The 21,088-nt window shown below is 37.5% G+C and overlaps 2 protein-coding genes and 1 long non-coding RNA gene across 5 annotated transcripts in view; 2 read left to right on the forward strand and 1 right to left on the reverse strand.

The window, feature by feature from the left end:
* Positions 1–21,088, forward strand: part of LOC137490091 (uncharacterized) — a 392,659-nt gene that overhangs the window by 124,828 nt on the left and 246,743 nt on the right. The window lies entirely within an intron of this gene.
* Positions 1,587–19,124, reverse strand: LOC137490847 (uncharacterized). 3 transcript variants are annotated; one of them, XM_068219810.2, is made up of 3 exons: positions 19,082–19,124; positions 18,546–18,695; positions 1,587–5,646 (listed from the first exon to the last, which is right to left on the reverse strand). In XM_068219810.2, exons 2-3 carry the CDS (start codon positions 18,628–18,630, stop codon positions 4,913–4,915), a joined length of 819 nt encoding a protein of 272 aa, XP_068075911.1. In that variant the 5' UTR covers positions 18,631–18,695; positions 19,082–19,124; the 3' UTR covers positions 1,587–4,912. The 3 variants fall into 3 exon arrangements, with proteins under 3 accessions (XP_068075911.1, XP_073804064.1, XP_073804065.1); XM_073947963.1 differs by having other exon boundaries at positions 19,010–19,124; XM_073947964.1 differs by lacking the exon at positions 19,082–19,124 and having other exon boundaries at positions 1,587–5,682; positions 18,542–18,695.
* On the forward strand, positions 5,590–8,704 carry LOC141381748 (uncharacterized). Its single transcript, XR_012402400.1, has 3 exons — positions 5,590–7,374; positions 7,421–7,480; positions 8,147–8,704. It is a non-coding gene; the product is annotated as an uncharacterized lncRNA (long non-coding RNA).

The raw sequence follows: 21,088 nt of genomic DNA on the forward strand, positions 1-21,088 counted from the left end.
GAACATATTTATAAAAAGTTATACATGTACAAGTACAAAATAAAAGGTTGGTGTGAATGTTCATAATTTAAAGAAATAACTTTTTTTTTTTTTTTAAATCAACAACTGAATTTAAACGGAAGCATGTGGTAAAAAATAAAAATCAAAACAGCTTGTCACGCAATTTATTATACTCACCTTCCACAACACTGCAACAGCATGGCTACAAGACCTGCCAGGGCCAGCTACACAGGAACGTCTAGCTGTTTCTACTACTCCGTTATTTTGTAACATAACCCACGCCATGTGGTTGGGTTTATTTACAGATTGACTTGGGTCTACCTCCGCTTTCAGTAATGTGAACTGCTGATATTTGTGACAAAGGATGCATCTGATTTTATTACTGTGTAGATAACGGTATGCTTTTGTGCTTTTGTAATTTCTAAGCTCTTCACCATCTACACCCTCGGACAAAACAAGATAACTGAATATGTCAACATATGTGAGGGCTGGCCATTGTTTCATATCATCAGTCCAGGAGGAGGCACAAATCAACATGGGGTAAGGAACAGACAGAGTTACCTCGTTTACGGTCTTTATTAAGTAATTTTGATCGTGCTGCCATCGCAAACTAATTTTGCATCTTGTCGACATTGTGGACGTTTCAACTAGGTAAAATAGGTAACAACCATCGTTTCAAATCCGTCTAAATAGCTCTAACGTGAACGCAATTCATTGATCTCTAGTGTGAACCGGAAGTTCGTCGCATTCTCGCTACGCGTACGCGCAAAACTTTAATGGGTAATTTCGCGTTCCATGAAAAAGGTCTACATACGATATATATGTCATGTCTTTTCTCTATTTTTCTTTTGTTTTCAACAGCATCTTAAAAGGAGCCCAAAGGTTCTAGAACCAATCAGCTGCTGAACATCTTTATATGCAAGTAAAGTTTTGACTGACTGCCAGAAAGTAATGAGCAAATGATATCTCAGTGGCAGTTCTTTAAGAAAAAGATAGGTGAGATGTAAATCCTGAGATTGATGTAGATTTTAATAAATATTTTCAAATATTCATAACACTTTGAGATATGTTCCCTTTATGCACTAGATCTCCATGTTAAAAATTCCATGCATTAACTTTCTTCAACCAGACCACTTCTGAATTTAACTGTGGTTAAATTGCACTGCAAACACAAAAGCTCTAAAATACAAATTCAATTCAATTTTGACATGTTAATTTGTCAATACTTTTTACTGACTTTTTACAGTTGTTCTGCAAATATCCATCAATAAGTAAATATCCATCAGAAGTAGTAAATGATATACACTAGTGTATACTTGAACACTAAGAACAGAGAAAACTACAGCATCAGTTTTTATTCATTGAAGACCAAATTACTACAATTTTCCATAAAGCATCAGCTATACATTCACTGAAATGCAACAGTTTGTCCCCCCTCTGCAAACAGCAGTAAAGATGCGAGCCTGTTTTCATCTGCATTGAACCCTGACGGTAGGCCTATATCATGCAAAGTTATTTGTTGATAGTGATGTTGAGACATTGATGGCTGTGGTGAGATCGACGAGTAAACATTCATAAGGTAAGTAGTGTAAGGACATATATTTTTATATTAAATTGCAGATTTAAAATACATACAGTATACAACAAGGGTTCATAATTTTACATGTTGTAAACCTTTTATTCAATAAACACCCCATATAAAACCCAAGCACTGAATAAGAGTACTAATGTACTTACGCAGGTGCATGTACATTTGCAGGTTGCATTAGGTTGTCACCACCATTGCATAATTCTTCATATGTTTACAATACATGAAGAAAAGTACATCTAAACGTAATATACTTACGCGGTTCTTTCCACGTTGAATCTTATTGTTACTCCCTTATTACGCAAACATTACGGTTTGTTCCTTTGCAATTTAAAGAAAAGTACATCGTTATTTCACTGTACTTACGCAGTACTTTCCATGTTGAATATCTGGTTGTTACCCCCTTATTACCCAAAAGTTTTAGTTTGTTCCTTTATACCTACACAAACGTTATTTATACATACACTATACATACAGAAAAGTACACCGAAAAGTACATTTCACTGTACATACGCTATAATTTTTGTGTTGAATATCTGGTTGTTACCCCCTTATTATGCAAGCATTACAGTTTGTTTCCTTAAACATACACATACGTTTATTAAACTTACACTACACGTACTTTCTGTATAACACTGTTATTTCACTGTACTTACACGGTACTTTGTGTACTTTGGGTTGTAAAAGAAAGCGTTACCAAATTTTTCATTTCACAAATTGTAAGTCCTCAGCAGATCTAACAGCAGCTCTCCTTCCTCCACTTTCCAGACAGCGTCCTTGTAGCATCACTGTTGTTTCAAAGTTTCAGCAACATTTATGGCCTTGTAATACTTCAAATCTATTGTAATTCTGGACCTAACGAATGCTTTAAAAACTCTAAATCTCTTGACCCTGTACATCAGGGATGTCAAATGTACGGGATCAGGCCCGCAAACAGGTTTAATTCGGCCCGCGAGATGATTCTGTAAAGTATAAAAACGAGCTGCAATTTTTCAATAAATGAAGCTGCTGTTCCAATTGTGTCCACTGGATGGCCAACTGCAAATGGTTAATTTCATCTGATAAAGCAGGGATTCTCAACCGGTGCGCCGTGGCCCACTAGTGTTTACTGTTCCTGTCAGCGATCTCCCAATAATATCCAGCTGCAAACTCAACCGCCATCAGATCATCGCGTTTCAACAGATTTAGGGTGTTTACTGTATTTTACATTTGTCTGTATATTTTAGAGTAGATGTATTTTATAGTAGAGATTTAAAAGTCAGTTTAGCTTAAAGCAGAAGCTTTGCAGTCTTTGTTTGAAAAATTATAAAGAATGTCTGCTTCTCAAGCTCTATGAGGGGTGTCATTCATGTATTTTAAGATGCACTCAGTCAGAAGACAAGCGCATGAGATATCATGACATTGTATTTTCGATCATCAGCATGATGTAGGCTTATAGTGATAATAATATTTATACAATATGGTTATAATGTTTGTTAATGTTATGGTTAAAGCTTTATGTTTTATGTTGATCATATTAAAACAAAGAAAAAAATTGACGTTATTGTTTTTAAGTTATATATATCATGTTTTTACCGGTCTGGCCCTTTTCCTCCATGTGTCCCCTAAGTTAAAATTAGTTTGACACCCCTGCTGTAGACACTCATCAGATCTGTACGGTTTCTCTCCGGTGTGAATCCTCTTTTGTGTTTTCAGATGTGTTCACTGATTAAACCTCTTGTCACAGCAGGGCCGGAGTGGGACTCCTTTTTAGCTCTGGAGTTTCAAGCCTTAGACCGGCCCACCTCAGTCGACGACTGGCTATATTAAAATAACGTCATTTCCAATTCAGTTTCAAATGACACTAACATGTCTTTTTCAAAGACACAGCTGCTTTAGAACTTCAAATATTTTTTATAAATATGAGAACATTAATTCTTTATAGATATCCAGTCCTTTGTAATGATCGTCACACACAAAAAACATAAGTACATAAGTAACCCAAACAGTATTTTATGTCTTAACATTGAAAAAAAACGTATTATATACTGGTGAGGTTCAAACTCGGGTTGGCTGCTTCAAAGCGTAACGTGCTGACCACTAGACCACGATGGCGCTGTTAAGCTCTGCAACGTTATCTGCTGCTATTGATGCCTACTCTTTTTTTCACCCTACTCTTTTTCTCCCCTTTTTAGATTTCTGATCAAATTATGTCAGATTTATTAATGTAGTGAATCATCTGATTTTCATTGAGCAGGTGTAATATTCATTCATATTAATTAATATTCACTAAGGTGCCGCTGTTTGGGGTGGAATGGGGTGCAGCCCGCAGGTCAATGATCATCATTAACCTGCGGGCTGCATTTTGCTCACAGGGCTGCGAGAAAATAAACAAAAAGAGCGGAGCTGCGGCAAAATAATGATTAAAAAGAGTGAGGTTAAATTAATTTTAAATTTAAAAAGTGCAACTGCTAAGAGTGCAAGCAGCTAGGGACATCGGCCCTCGCAGCCAAAAAACAGACCGGCCCACCGGGAATTGTCCTGGTTCTCCCGATTAGCCAATCTGGGCCTGTGTCACAGTGTGAACACTTGTACAGTCTCTCCAGTGTGAAACGTATGGTGCAGTTTCAATTTTGGCGCTGTAATAAAAGTCTTCTCACACTCAAGCACATATACTCTTTCACACCAGGGTGGGTCTTTATGTGTTCATTAAGGATTGCTGATCGGTTGAAACTCTTCCCACACTGAGTCCATGTGAATGGTTTATCTCCAGTGTGGTTCTTCATGCATTTATTAAGGTCTGAGGAGTTGCTGAAACTCATCCCACACTGAAGCTGCGGTCACACTAGAGTTTAAGCATGCAAAGTTCTGTTGTATGGCGCTGCAAAAAGGGGCGGGATTAAACAAGATGATTAGTCATTAAAAAGGTGAGCGATTGGTCCATATTTTACTTTTTTTATATAATTATTTTTTAGGGGTTTTCACCCTTATTGGGATAGGAAAGTAGAGATTTTTATAGACAGGAAAGGTGGGGAGCAGAGATAGGGGAAGGATCCGCAAAGGACCTCGAGCCGGGAACCGAACTCGGGTCGCCGTGAGCACCTTGGTGCTATGTGTCGACGCACTAACCACTAGGCTATTGGCGACGACCATAATTTACGTTTCTGTCCAGACAGGTCATGTTTTGATCTTTAATTGGTCTCACACAGTCAAGTGATGTGATTTCGCAGGCCAGAGTTCACGAAGTGAACTGCAAAACTTGATGCAAGAACTTGCTTTCAAGTTTGATGTATTCGTGTGCGTATGAATGGAAGTCTGAGGAGAAAAGTCCAGTGTGACCGCAGCTTAAGTACTAGTGAATGGTTTCTCTCCAGTGTGGACCCTCATGTGTTGATTAAGGTTTGATGAGCAGATAAAACTCTTCCCACACTGAGTGCATGTGAATGGTTTCTCTCCAGTATGGCTCCTCATGTGAAGATTAAGATGTGGTGATTGGTTGAAACCCTTTCCACACTGAGTGCATATGAATGGTTTCTCTCCAGTGTGGATCCTCATGTGTTGATTAAGGTTTGATGAGCTGTTAAAACTTTTCCCACACTGAGTGCATGTGAATGGTTTCTCTCCAGTGTGGCTCCTCATGTGTAGATTAAGGGCTGATGATTGGTTGAAACTCTTCCCACACTGAAAGCATATGAATGGTTTCTCTCCAGTGTGGATCCTCATGTGATTATTAAAGTTTGATGATTTGTTGAAACTCTTCCCACACTGAGTGCATGTGAATGGTTTCTCTCCAGTGTGAATCATCATGTGAAATTTAAGATTCCCTTTTCTTCCAAAACTCTTCCCACACTGAGTGCATGTGAATGGTTTCTCTCCAGTGTGGATCATCATGTGAAACTTAAGATTGACTTTTCTTCCAAAACTCTTTCCACACTGAGTGCAGGTGAAACGATTTCTGTCTCTTCTTTTCCAAATACCACCAGTCTGTAACTTTTTTTCCTTTTCCTTTTTTTGAGTTTTTTCCTCAATTTTGACATGATGTTCCTCCTCTTTACTCCCCATATTCTCTTCAATTACGTCTGAAAAAAATAAATAAATTCATTAAGTCTTAAAAACTCATCAAAAGCAGAAAAGTGAAGACACTGGAAACATTGGCTACACACACTAATTTTGATGCACATTAAATGTAAAATAAATCAGATAATTTTTTGTTCGGTCCATTAACGTGAGAACATTTAAGCAGATTCAAGTCATTTCATCTTTATTTATCTAGTGCTTTTACAATGTAAATTGTGTCAAAGCAGCTTAACATGAAAGTTATAATAAATTCAAACTGTCTGTCCAGTTGTCAGTTTTTACATAATTGATCATAGAAGTCATTTTAGTCATATTGATAAGACAGAGATTTGAAAGCTGTAAATGGCTATTTTTATTTGTATATATTTATAATTACAACAAAATGTTTTTCTAAAATTTGTAAAGCAGACAGGGAATACTTGTTCATTCTGTGCCTGACTGGTAAACGCATCAGAAAAAAAAATGTTCTGGGGTAACAGCTGAACAGACACCTGAATATTTACCTCTCAGACGTGACATACCTGTGCATTGTAAGACTTAAGATATCACAAACATTTTGATGTCTTTGACAATTCAAACATGAGCTGAAAACACAGAGACAATCGGCTTCACAGCAGGTGGGAATGCGGGAAAACCAGCTCCCCTCCTTTCCTTCATTTACATTTGAAACATCTCCCCTTGGTCACTCAGCCCCTTTTCACTCTACTCACACAAAATGGTCATTTCAAAATATGAATGTTCTATATCAACCCACGTGACTTTATCATGTTTGATATAATTTTGAATGTCTCAGTGCGACTGGTACAATGGTCTCATTCCCTCAGAAATAGACAATCAAAACAATAAATATATAACTTCAGATATCTTTTGAACCACTGTGAAGGGTGTGCCTTTCCTATATTCAACACACTCCTTTCCTCGAGGAGATTCTTAGTGGTCTTAGTAGATTTTAATGGTCAATTTTGTGACTGTATCCGATTTTTTTGATGACCTACTTACATCATCTTTTAAAAGTGACTCATATCCGATCATCTGCATTTACACAGCACACGGCAAAGGCGCAATGACCAAGAGAGGAAAAAAAAAAAGAGCGGACGCTGACTTACAGCTGATAATGAAAGCGTGCTCTTTTCTCTATTCCTGTATGAAATCTGTTCTTTTTACAAACGGTTTTGCTATAGTTTAAGACAGAAAGGTTCTCATTTGTCCATCTTATTTTGACCTTTAGGCTTATTTAAACCTTTAGGCATCTTAATGTAATGTCCATGGTGTGATTTATGCATGTGATGTATGCACTAGTTTTATATAAGTTTATATAGGTTACGTGGCAAACATTGCGCTCTTTCGCTCTCGTTAACATGCTTAAATACCTGTGCTATATGACAGTGTAAAAGCTGTTTAAGTTCTCGTGTATGAGATTTAAGGTTTGGGACTTTGGGTTTGCTGAAGTCTGTTCTGAAAAGAAAGTGTCAGACTAAACATCATGGTTTTTAATGATGCACAATTCGTATTGACAGGTGAAAATCTGATCAACCTGCTTACACTGCAGACACGAGAACACAGAACCGATTCATTTCGGATAAATTTTCACATATGAACAAGGCCTGAATCTGATTTGAGTAAATCGGAATCCACATGATTTGTTCCGGCTTACACATACATGGGCCATATCCGATCTATGCCACATGGGCGAAGAAAAAAAAAATGAAATTTCACTTGAACAGTGCAGTGTAAATGGCCTAATTCTATAGTAATGATCATAGAATGACTAAATAGCTTTGTTTAAAAGATAGCAGATCTATGGGGACAGGACAAAAAATATCCTAATCCGAGAAAGTAAAATAATGGTGCTTTCACACCTACACTTTTGTTTCGGAACGTATCTCGTTTGCCCAGTTAGCGCGGTTCGTCTGGCATATGTGAACAGGGCAATCGCGCTCTGTTCCGTGCCAAAGTAATCGCTTTGAGATCGATTGAGTGAGGTGGTCTCGGCTCGATGGAAACGAACCCTGGAGCGGTTCGATTGCAGTGAGAAAGCGATCCGATCCAAGCGCGGTTATATCACAGTGTTTTATGGATATGTAATAGGCTTACGGCTATATGAAGAGAGAATTATGAGTATGGCGGGAAGTTTCGCGAGTCTCCGGATGCCCGCAAACAAGTGATGATCTCCCGGTAATCTCGCGTCTCCCTCCCGGTCCTCAAATAGGCATCGTCGCGCACCCTTCTCACCTCTACCCACCGCATCTCTCCACAAACACGTAGCGCGCGCACCCTGTCAATCACCACCAAACCACCACCTCTCCTGACAGCTGAGAGGGACACTGCAAAATAAACCCTGACACTCTGACCAATGTGAGGAGAGTTTACTCGCACGTGACTTGTTTTAGCTCTTTGGTCCGATTAGAAACTTTGCAGTGTGAAAGCGAACCGCTCCAAGAGCAAAGAGCAACAATGTAACAATTGTAATCTCTGTTTCGGAACAACTGAATCGATTCACAGGTGTGAAAGCACCCTAAATGATTGGGGATATGGCCAACAAACACTCATTTGGGAATGAAATCCATTTGGGGGGATGGTGGGTTATTCTAGCGAGCATCTGGAATGAGCAAGGTCCAGTGGAAGATTGGTGGTCTCTGGAACGGCTGGTGGTGACGGCTTGACGGTGCTCACCGATAGAGTTGTTTAAACCTAAGCCCAAGCCTGCCAGGCCCAAGCTCGACGGGAGACCACCTTTCCGGGACCTTCGGTGCCTGGAGGTACGTGCCTGACAACAATAGTCTCTGACCTGCCATCAGGATTTGGGGGAAGGAGTGAAATCGTGAACTTTTTGTTTTTGGCGGATGTACAGTTCAAAGAACCAGGCAGTTCTCTGGCTAGGCTGTATACTTGAGCAAGTGCGTCCGTTTTCCGCAGGCCCTTGGCTGCACGTCATGGCATAGTTGAAAAGGAACCGGGGTCTTGGGCCAGGCTTTATACCCGAGCAAGTGCATCCATTTCCCGAGGGCCCTTGACCGCGCTTCCTGGCATGGTTGAAAATTAATCAAGGGGTCTTTGGCCAGGCTGTATACCTGATCAAGCGCGTCTGTTTCCTGCGGGCCCTTGGTCACTCGTCTTGGCATGGTTGTATAAGAACCAGGGGGTCTTTGGCCAAGCTGTATACCCAAGCATGTGCGTCCGTTTCCTGCGGGTCCTTAGCCGCACGTCCTGGCATGGTTGAAAAATAACCAAAGAGGCTATGGCCAGGCTTTATACCAGAGCAAGTGCGTCCGTTTTTTGCGAGACCTTGGCTGCACATCCTGTCATGGTTGAAAAAGAACCAGGGGGTCTTTGGCCAGACTGTATAGCCAAGCAAGCGCATATGTTTTTTGCGGGCCTTTAGCCGCGTGTCCTGGCATGGTTGAAAAAGAACCAACGAGGCTTTGGCCACTTTACCAGTTAGAATGTGCGGGGGCTAAATCACCCAGTGAAATGAAACAAGGGTTTTGCATACCTCAATAAGTTAAAATCTGATATTGTATTTTTACAGGAGACACATCTGTTGAAAAAAAGACTATTTTTAACTTAATAGAGGAGGTTATACACAAATATATCATTCTAACTTTAATAGCAAAAGTAGGAGCGTTGCTGTACTCATACATAAGAATGTACAGTTTGTTCTGAAGTCAAATCTGTTGGATTAAAAATGGCAGATACATAATAATCCAAGGTTACCTTTTTAACATGTCTGTGGTCCTGGCCGATGTGTATGCTCCTAATTGGGACAATGTACAATTTTTTAGTGATTTATTTTCAATTTTGCCTAGTCTCAACACACACAATTTAATTTGAGGAGGCGATTTAAATTGTGTTTTGCACACAATTTTTAACTGCTCTAGCTCTTCGAGTAATACATTGTCAGCCAGCACAATGTATCAACTCCTTCCCTCAGACATAAGCTGTAAGTGAACCCTGGAGATTTAAATATCCATTTCAAGCAATTTTCCTTCTATTCACCTGTGCATTAAACCTATTCCAGGATTGACCATTTTCTCCTGGACAAGCAGTTACTTCCCTTAATGCAGGGGTCGGCAACCCGCGGCTCTAGAGCCGCATGCGGCTCTTTAGCGCTGTCCTAGTGGCTCCCTGAAACTTTTTCAAAAAATGTTTGAAAATGGAAAACGATGAGGGAGGTAAATATATTTTTTTGTTTTAATATGGTTTCTATAGGAGGACAAACAATCTTAACGTTTTCCAACGCTGTAAAAGTGTGTAGAATATTTAATTTCAACATTTCTGTCAACGAAGATTTGCGTCATAGCCTGCGAGACACGTTTCTATCAGCAGGACGGGATGCCAGGCAGGTAGCTGTTGTAAACAAACCGGCGGCTGTGTGATGCGCCATGGAGCACCAGCTGTCTTTGCCAAAGATGTACAGCGGGGCACGCGTTCTCATTTTTCCTCCCTGAGAGAATTCAAAGAAGCCCATCCCGATCACTCACTCAACGGTGATTATTTACAAGGTGCGATCGTTGATATGCAAACTGCATTTGGGAGCAGATTTTGTGAGTTGCGAAAGGAAAAAACGAGACTGTCTTTCCTTGACACACACCCTTGGAGATTAACCCTTCCTTGTTGAGCACATTCCCAGGAATGACTCGAGCTGATCTTGAAATGGAAATGGCAGGCTGCATTTTATTGCACTGTTTGTTGTCCAGATAAGGGGCACGTTGTGCACATTCATTTTGATGTTGTTTTTTTGAATCCTCAAAATAAAAAAAACATTAAAAAATCTGATTTCTTTATTGCATTTCTTTAATTTCATCAAAGCAAAACATAATGCAATAATATTGTAATGAAGTTAAACTTGATCATTAAACATACTTCATTAATATTGTAATGAAGTTAAACTTGGTCATTAAACATATTTCATTAATATTTTAATGAAGTTAAACTTGATAATTAAACATAATGCATTAATATTGTAATGAAGTTAAACTTGATAATTAAACATAATGCATTAATATTGTAATGAAGTTAAACTTGATCATTAAACAATTCATTAATATTGTAATGAAGTTAAACTTGAACATTAAACATAATTCATTAATATACTGTAATTAAGTTAAACTTGAGACGGCATCGTACAACAGAGTAGTCACGTGGCGCGTCATTCTCTACAGGATGCACTGCAGGGAAATGAACATTTAATCATGAAGGCTCAGTATGTATTTGTAGCCAAGAAGTCATTTTTTTAGTAGGCTAATATAGCTAATATAAATACATATAGCATGTGTTGCCATCATTATAATGCTTATATAAAGCCTTTAATTTTTTGCAGCTCCAGACATATTTGTTTTTGTTTTTTTTGGTCCAATATGGCTCTTTCAACATTTTGGGTTGCCGACCCCTGCCTTAATGTCTGAAATAGAGTATGGTAGTATTGTTATTTGGGACCATTGTCCAGTCTCACTAAAGCTATGTTTTCCAGGCAATGTAATCCCCCAACGTACATGGCGGTTTAACTTAAGACTCTTGGAAGACGACGGTTTTGAAAAATTTATTGATGCTCAAATTGATTTCTTCCTTGAGACAAACAAATCCCCAGAGATAGGTTATAGTATCCTATGGGATACTCTGAAAGCTTATGTAAGAGGACAGATTATTTTATATCAAGCTAGTGAAAATAAAAGAAAGTCAAAACGGCTTACAGAGATTATGAATAAAATTAATACAATTGATCAGCTACACTCAACATCACCTTCCGAAGAGCTTCTTAAGAAAAAGACTACTTCTGGAAGTGGAATGTGACTCCTTGACAAGTGAAAAATGCAGAGGATCTCCACATAAGGTCATGCCAGATTCATTATGAACATGGTGAACGAGCTGGCAGGTTATTGTGTTACCAACTGAAACAATCCTCAGCATCTGCTTTTTTAACTATTCAGAATTATCATCCCTCTGTAATTCAAATCAGTTGGCATAAGAAGGAAATATAACACCTTCTGAAACTGAAAATGCAATCAAAAAATTGAAAACCAGAAAAGCGCCAGGCCCTGATGGCTTCCTGGCCGTGTTTTATAGCACCACTGACTTGTAATGCTGCTGTATGTACCCTGATAGAAACCTATGTTTAGAATTCTAAAATGCAAGGCGCTGCGTGGCGCAACACTTTGCGTCGCCGAGCAGCATTTCTGGTTTGCGACCTGCTTATGTTAGTAGCTACTGTATCTACCATGTCAATTTGTTGTTCAAGATGTGTGTTAAGGAAAAATTGAAGACTTTTAAAAAATCAATTAAAATATTTGAAAAATAAGAATGTAAGCAGTACTAAAAAATAGTTTTTAGAACAACTAATGATCCCGTTAGTTACAGTACATATCCCTGTCGAAGGTCTGTGAATTTAAGCCAATTATTCATTAAAAAATGACAGGCCATTCTCGTACGTGACTTTGTTCTTTGTGTGACTGAAATGTAGGCAATAGCTGTGTTTCCATCCAAAAATGTTAATTAAATTTATGTGCAAAACTGGAATGTCACATAAAATTACACATGACAGCCTGTTGCGATTGGCTGACACTGACTGCCTTCAGCGCGAGCCAAAGTGAAATGCCCAGCAGCTAATCAACAATATAAAATTAGTCACAGTGCAAACACGCTTCATAGTGTAAGGCGTGGATTTTGGCTGCCAGTGGGTGAATATAAATACAGACAACTAACTATTTTATTGAGCAAAAACTCCAAGAACTGGCGAGGAGATTTCCTAGCTTGTCACACTCTGCTCTTTTCACACACACACACACACACACACACACACACACACACACACACACACACACACACACACACACACACACACACACTACCCTCCTCAGACGACACACACATACACACACATTACCCTCGGAGGAAGACACCGCACACACATACACACATTACCCTCCTCCACGGAGGTCTGTAAACAAAGCGGTACGCGTCGCGTTTTTAACGTGGCTTTGCACACGATATGAGAATATAGCGAGTTAACCTGATAACCTTGAGTCTTTGGTGCTAGCATGCGGCTAACTCATCTGTTTTTCCTCATCCTGGTTTTTATTGGAGCATTGGACAAGGCCTACAGTGGTCGCTTGGATTTTAACATGTTCACTTATTCTGGAACGGATCTTTACCAACTTTAACACACTATGCTTCCTGCGGAGGACTTGGTACAAGTGATTCGCTCTCTAAAACTACTACGGCGCCCCGTACACTCATAGGGGTCCTCACCGGAGTTTTCTGGCTCACCAGGCTGGGTCTATCAACACCGTCTGGTCTCGGAGGCGATTGGTTCGTCCTCACTCTTAAGCACGGGTTTGTTTGACGAATCTTGCACCCATCCAGAAGGCTTCATCATCCAGTGGAGGTCAGCTAAACAGTGTCAAGTTTGCCCACCTAAATGCACGTTCTATCAATAATGAAGCAGCTTTGATTCGTGACCTAATGATTGACAATGATCTGGACTTTCTTTGCATTTGTGAAACTTGACATCAGTCTAATGACTTTTTAAATTTAAATATGCGTGCTTTGCCATGCTACACATATATCAAGCGCTCTCGCTCCACTGGCAGAGGCGGTGGCTTAGCAGTTATTTTCCGCTCTGATGTGACTGTAATCGAGGTAACTCTGCCATGTTTTACTACCTTCGAATGCTTGGCGTTTAAATTGACTGGCACTTCTCCTGTGTTAGTACTGAACATTTATCGTCCTCCAAAACCTGCTTCCGAATTTTTCTCAGAACTTACTGATCTATTGACGGTGGCTAGTGTGCTGTCTTTTTTTCTTCTCCTAACTGGTGATTTAAATTTTCACGTTGAGGATGTGGACTGTGCTCAAGCTGCTTGTTTACTGGACATATTTGACTGTTTTAACTTGATCCAGCATGTTGACTTTCCTACGCAAATGTGGTCACATGCTGAATTTGGTTTGTGCCACAGGAGTGAATATTCAGTCACTTAAAGCATATGTGGTGCCTTTCAGTGACCATAAACTCATTACGTTCGATCTGAGTACACCATCTTCTCAGACTACTGTCAAACGCACTATTACTTTTAGGAAACTTGGTGATATTGACCTTGACCAACTTAGTCAACAGATTGAGGATGTGCCTATTATACCTACAGTAGCCCAATACAACTCTGTTTTTAAGTCACTTCTTGATAATATTGCTCCACTGAAAACTTGCTCCGTTTCTTTTACTAGATAATTGCCCTGGTTTACGCAAGAGTTAAAAAAAAAATGAAGGCTGTTGACAGGCAATTGGAGAGAAAATATATTAAATCTGGGAGTGTAATACACAAACTTATGTTTGAGCAGCATCTCACAGAATATCATAATGCGCTGATGGTCGCCAAAAGGGAATACTACTCGCATATCATTGGTAGTCAAAATTCCAACTCTAGAACAGTCACTAAGCTGGTTGGACCTCCTAAGAACTACACCCCTACAACTGCTGAGTACTGTGAGGATTTTTTAACATTTTTTTACAACCAAGATTGACAATATTTTCTCTTCCATTGCTGGTGATCCTGATTCCACATATGTTGAGCCTTCAACCTCTGTTCTTCCTGCTTCCGGCTTCTCGACTTTTAACATTGTTGATTATGTTTTTATTGCGAAAACTGTTATGTCACTGAACTCTTCATTTTGTGTTCTTAATCCTTTCCCAACACTATTGTGAATGCTTCACTTAGCACTGGTTTTATTGAAACTGCACTGAAAACTGCTGCTGTTACACCGATTAAAAAAAAAAGCCTGGCAGTGACTCCTCTGATCTGACTAATTATCGGCCGATTTCTAATCGACCTTTTCTGGCGAAGGTTCTTGAGCGGGTGGTCGTGGGGCAACTGCAAGAACACCTGCAAGCAAACGCTTTGTTTGGTGCATTTCAGTCTGGTTTTAGATCAGGACATCGCATAGAAACTGCTTTGGTTAGGGTTATAAATGACCTCCTGATTGCCGATTCGGGGGCTTGTGGTATTTTAATGCTTTTAGACTTAACCGCAGCTTTTGATACAATTTCTCATAGCATACTGTTGGACAGACTGTTCCTTTATGTCATGGTGTCCCCCAAGGGTCAGTACTTGGTCCACTTCTCTTTAGTATTTATATGCTGCCTCTTGGTCAATTCTTGCAGAAATTTGGTATTAGGTATCATTGTTATGCCGATGACACACAAATCTACATTAACACATCTCCCAATTCATCTGCATCAATGTCATCGCTTAACGCTTGCTTAACTGAAATTAAAGCTTGGATGCAACATAATTATCTTAAACTGAATAGTTCGAAAACAGATTTTATTGGTTGCCACTCTTTCTAACGTCAAGAGGTGTAGTGAATTTGAGTTAACAGTGATGGGTCTGTCTTATCACCATCTCTGCAGGTACGTAATCTTGGTGTTCTCCTTGACTCTCAGCTTAGTCTCAGCCTCATTTTAAACATGCAACTAAAACGGCTTTTTATCATCTTCGTAATATAGCCCGCTTATGTCCTTTCCTCTCGAGGCCTAATGCTGAAAGACTCATCCATGCTTTTATCCAAATTTCCCGAGTTTGCATGCATAACTACTTGGTTTCGTTGTCACGTCACCGCGAAACACCTAATGACTCGTTATCAAGACGACTCGTTTAAAGCACTCTGAGTCGACTCTTTTATAGATGAATGAACAGTTTCAAACAATGTACACTTACAGATTTAAGCCTTAGCTAGGTATTTCACTTCACTTAGAGCTTTACACACTACATGGAAGGGCATTTTTAAAAAAAAACATAAATATGAGCTCTTTAAAAGGAAAAAAAACTGAATTTTCTGCGGTAGAAGAAGCTACATAAATCTTTTCCTTAATTAATAAATGGCGACACACAATTAACACGTGGTGGCATATGAAGCCATGAGACACATGAGACATGAGGCTCCAGGCGCTCTGGATGTCAAAACAACATAATATACATACATCCGGCTGGACCTTTTGTGTACTTATAGCTCCATCTAGTGGCGTTGTATAGCCAATGCCAACCTATAGATACACAGCAATAACCCCACACTGGAGATCATTAATAATATAATAACTTTAATACAAAAACGGTAAAGGCGTGTTAGAATGATCAAAACAACATTTCAGATGTTTTACAGTGCGCTCAGTCTGCTTCACACAGATTTTCATCATCATATGATCTCGTATATCAAACCTTTTTTTAATGCACATACTTGAATTTGTTCAGTAAAAGTACTAGTGTAGTTTATGTACTGTAAGTTTATCTTTTTTTTATTGAATAAAAAGTTTATCCTGCTCAGATTTGCGCATGCTTTTATGCCTATGTTTCAAAAGTTATGTGCATCATGACGTTTCCATCAACCAATTTTTAATTTTTTTCTATGCTCATAGCTATCCAAAATGCACATAAAAATAGGTGGCTGGACATAAAGCTGAGTGATAAATACCACTTCATCTTTATAAAAAGGAAAGGACACCGACAGAAACTCGGAGTTTAGATAATAAAGCCTGCTACTGTTAGATTTACAGAGTAAGTTACCACGGTAACTGAGCCAGAGTTAAAGTTACCTCTCTTTCAGAAACAGACTTAACCTGCTTTCTCGACCTATTTTGAAACAGACAACCCAGAGTTTCTCTAATTTCAGGATTAGCATACTCTGAGTTTTCACTTAACCTTCTGTCTGAAATGGCCCCTGATCTCATATGCTATTGTTTTAGAACTTCAGTTTCCTATTAGAGAAATGACCAGGAATAATAAACGGCTACTTAAAGTACTTGCTCCACAAACATGTATTTATGACTATACATACAAAGAAAAATAATAAAATGAGAAAATATGAGTTTGCAACATCAAGCAGCATTAAGCATGGGCTAGTATAAGATTCTGATGGTATAATAACCTTAAATAAAAATATCACGGTTTCACAGTACTGTGATTACTACTCTAAAATCTATTCTTTTTAAATGTCTAGGTAAAAAACAAACACTTTTTTCCCCATTGAACACAAAACATTTTCTTTTGAGAAACTTTTACAATATGTTTGAGCAGTAAACATGCTGAATAATTATAATGAATCATTGACTTCTGCTGTCTTCATTTGTTTCAGAAACATAGATTTCTTTAAGATTTAAAATGGCATCTTTGGATATATTTTCTGCTTGAGATACAGTTGTACAAAAATGTAATATATATTTATATATTTGAATTTGAAGAAAATATTGGCAGTTTTAGACCTTGACTTTTTTCAAACCGTGGTATACCTTGAAAAAGTTATCCCATGCCTAAGCAGCATAACACGGTTTTTAGGATCTAAAAATGTATTCTTTAAAAAAAGTCTCAGGCAACAAGATTTCAATGGCGGCGCCTGCTGGTACGTGAAGAATATGGTCAATACTGACGAACTTTACACTTAAATGTTTGCATATCATCAGCATGCTGTAATCCATAATCCACTTAATCAGCAAAAGTCATTTAGACTAGTTTGTTGGCCATTTGTAGTCAGTGAAATGCTAAACTATATTGTTCCACTATACTTTATTTTGTCTCATGTTGTCCCACAACATCATCATATAGTTTAGAATACTGTACAATGTTTTATAATAATTAATTATTTTAGTGTCCGTTTCATTCAGCATATTTATTATTGGGGCGTCCACATTTGACATACTGTAAACCAGGGTTTCTGCAAGTTAAATGTAAGACTTTTTAAGACCATTATAAATGAAATTTTAGACTCATAAGGCTAAGGAATTTTTCAAATGGCCCAGATGGAAAATATTTTTATTTGTCCTATCAAAAAATATTATAATTTAATACATGTAATAATAAATTGGTAAATGAATAATAATAAATGTAAATATTTTAGATATTTCCTAGCAAAAGATCTTAAATATTGTGTAAAAACAAGCAAGCTCTACTTGTATCCATACAATTTTTTTCAACAAAAATTTTCTTTCAAATAAAAAACATTTAAAAGTTTTAAAAACTATAATAAACTAAATCTTTGCACAACAATCTCCATGTCGATGTCCTCAGCAGTAAATACATGGAGCACGTTTAAACAAATGTTATTGTGAGGAAAAATATTAATCCATTATGATAGAGTTAAAATTACCTTTTTGGATAAAAGCTTTAAAGTTTTATTGTGATGGCATGTTGGTGATTGTATGGGTTTAGGCCAGATTTGACAGCAAAACATGAAACAAAGGAAAATGAAGACTTGTTTAAAAAGATTTAAGACCTACAACAAAATATTTCAGTAAATTTAAGACTTTTTAAGGTCCCTAATTTAGATTTTGGAATATAAGACCCAGCAAAAACCCTGTTTAAACACAATAGCGGTGGTAATTACTTATTTTAATAATGATGTAATTCTAACTCAGATACTTTCTGTGAGAACTAGCAACAACTACTAGAAACAAGCTTAAACTCATAAAGAAGTTGATGAAAAAAGGGAATCGTGATCAATGTGACATATGCAAATAGAAAGTACGAAGCCAACACTATTACTGTAATAGCAGATATCTTCTATGAGAATACTGTAGATCAAATATCACAGCACAGTTAAACCTTATTGATTTATTGTTTTATATATTTTATATAGCGCCAGTGCTCAAGGACGAAACAGTAAAAAAAAAGAAAAAGAAAGGAAAAAAAACAGTACGAGAACAAGAAAAGCAATAAACTTTCAATGGTTGAGAAAATGGGAGACTAATAATACATAAAATAATGACAAAAGACATGAGAACAAGTAACAAGAAAGAAACTAATTTTCGTCTTTCAATGAGTCCTTATGTGCATTCAGAAGAACTAGGCAGCACAATCAGGGCTGCAAGATGGATTTAATTTAATGTTCTTATTATTAAAAATATATCAGTATGAACACCAACCTGTTTGTTCCTGCAGATCTTCCTGTTTGACTGTGAATGTTTCTTCAATCTTCACATCTTCACTCTCCTCTTTAATAAACGCCATCTTTATAACAGTGTGGAGATCAGTCGCTTCAGCAGAAGTTTTTCTCTGCGTTTAGACACTTTATCCTGTTTAAAATAAATAAAACAATGAACAGAAACAAAATAGCTTCTCTTCAACAGGAAATCAGGTAAAAGAGTAAGTCCGAGTAAGAAACAATAGCCACAAATAACCTGATGAAAACTAGTACTCCATTTCTTATATAGTGATGTATACTTAGAATGGAATGACATTATGCTATTTAATAAAACCTTCATTAAAACACTTATTACACACATTTCTCCTGCTTTAATCAAACAAGCCCTCAAATAATGTGAGAGAAATAGTACTACGTTGTATAAAGGGTTAAAATTAGAATTATTATCGTCAACAGCAGGTATACCATTTAGCATTGGGTGAAAACCTGAAACTTTAATCAATCCGTTTAAATATATGTAAAAGCATTCAAACAAACCTTTCTCCAGTTTATTCACAGCACAGGAGCGGCGCATCCTTATGACGTCACACGACACGCCAAAATAAAAGTCATTTTTGGTTAGCTTTTTATTGCCACTTACTGTTGCAGTCATGACTGATACATTTCTCCCTCGTTTTGCCACTTTCCCACATACAGAGACACACATATATTCAGTATTAGGAGTTGATCAAAACTTTTAATGTAAACATTTTAGGTCATTCTAATACTTTTTCATGATTACATAACAATTTTCACATGTCCGTGCTGACTGACATTGTATTTGCACCTAAAATATCAAATAAATTACTTTCTTTCCTCCCAAATTTTTTATTGATTTGAGAGTTATGTGTTTCTATTTCCATAAGATTTTTTTTTTTGATAAATGTTATATATATTTTTGTAAATATTTCATGATTTGTATACGCTAGCACAAGTACATTAACAAACAGGTCAGCTTATTAAAATTAATAGTTATTATGATGAAATATAATCAAGCTATTAAATCTCATTAGCAGTTTCTCCACTGTATAACTTACACATTCTGATTAAAGAGCAACAAATGAATCTTTCACTTGTTTAGATTTTTTTTATTACATTAAATAACAGGTGTCACTTTAAAAATGCACACATCTAACATTATAATGAAAGCATCCGACTGCTTTCCTAAGCTTTTATGCTCATTTAAGACGAAATTAGTTGTGTTAAAAAAAAAATACACCAAAATCGATATGTTTATATGTTATTATTACGCCGTTGCCCCAAGTCTAGGGGAAAACAACAAGGGCATAGTAAACAAAGAAATCAAATGTGTTGGGGTGGTGGATTTCCCAAATAAAACAAAAACTTAATGCAAAAGATCCTTCGGTCGATAACCAAACTCAGACACTCAGTTAAGAGTATTTGAATAGATTATAGAAAAAAATGTAGTAAATATAAATGAGCATCTCTTCTGGGTGATCACAGGCCAAAATAACAAACAAAAGAATCTATAAAGTAAAATGCACTAAATTACCTATTACTATTTAAAGAAAAATACAGGAAGCTTACCTTTCTCCCTAAACATAAACATATTCAAAAATATTCAAATAAATAGGCAGGCCACCCCTACATGCTCAAACTCTCAAAATAGGGTAACGTATGAACAATGGTACAAAATTGTTGGTCATCGGCCGGAGGAGTAAGGGAAATCCAGGAGCTCCACTTCCAGCATTGAACGCAGCACATATAAAATCCCCTAACCCTGCCAGAAGCTCCTTTTTATACAGGCCTTCGAGACCATCAGATAATCGGCAGGATAATGCCGGTATGGGAGCCTATGGGATAACAAAAAACAACTACAAGAAGGCAGGACAATGAAAAAGATATGCAATTCGTAAAAGCCAGACTTTCACTTCGCTTCAAATCACGTGTACAGAAACCGTTTGGGAAACATCGTCTATTTATCAGTATGGAGCATGTCAGATGAGTCATGCACCATTATAATTAATGACTATTTTGATGATTGTATAGGAGGGGCGGAACCTGTAATGAAAAGTAAAGTGAATTGCGACGTTTTTTATATTTATTTATAAATGTTTTCATGTTTTCATTCCTAAACAAAGTGAAAGCACAGAACAGAATCACATTTAAGAGTTGTGATGTGCAGATTGATACTTAAATATTGATATCTCCGATACCAGTTTGTATGTTCTAGAATCGATTGTCTTATCAAAATATCAATATTTCAATAATTCAGAGCAAATATATTTTATTGGAAGTAGAAATACAGCCTTTCTCTAAATAATGTCAATTTAGTCGGACCACTTGTTCTTCCGCCTGCAATGTCATTTGCGTAATATGGCACTTTACAACTGCAGATCACACTAGCTAGCCACTCAGTTTGCTGGCCTGTCACATGCGAAGTTATGTGTGGAGCAACTTCACTTCCATAAACTGAAATGATGCGGTTTGTGACACAAGTAACAAAACAGTGAGGTACTGTGGTAATACTACAAATCTAATTAA

Source organism: Danio rerio, chromosome 4 (assembly GCF_049306965.1).
Source record: "Danio rerio strain Tuebingen ecotype United States chromosome 4, GRCz12tu, whole genome shotgun sequence".
Taxonomy (NCBI): Eukaryota; Metazoa; Chordata; class Actinopteri; order Cypriniformes; family Danionidae; genus Danio; species Danio rerio.

Bases quoted from the DNA above. Each gene is read 5' to 3' on its own strand.
- LOC137490847 (XM_068219810.2), bottom strand. From the start codon at position 18,630: ATGGCGTTTATTAAAGAGGAGAGTGAAGATGTGAAGATTGAAGAAACA. The intron at 5,647-18,545 runs GTTGGTGTTCAT...TATTTTTTTCAG, and splicing joins AGATCTGCAGGAACAAACAG to ACGTAATTGAAGAGAATATG.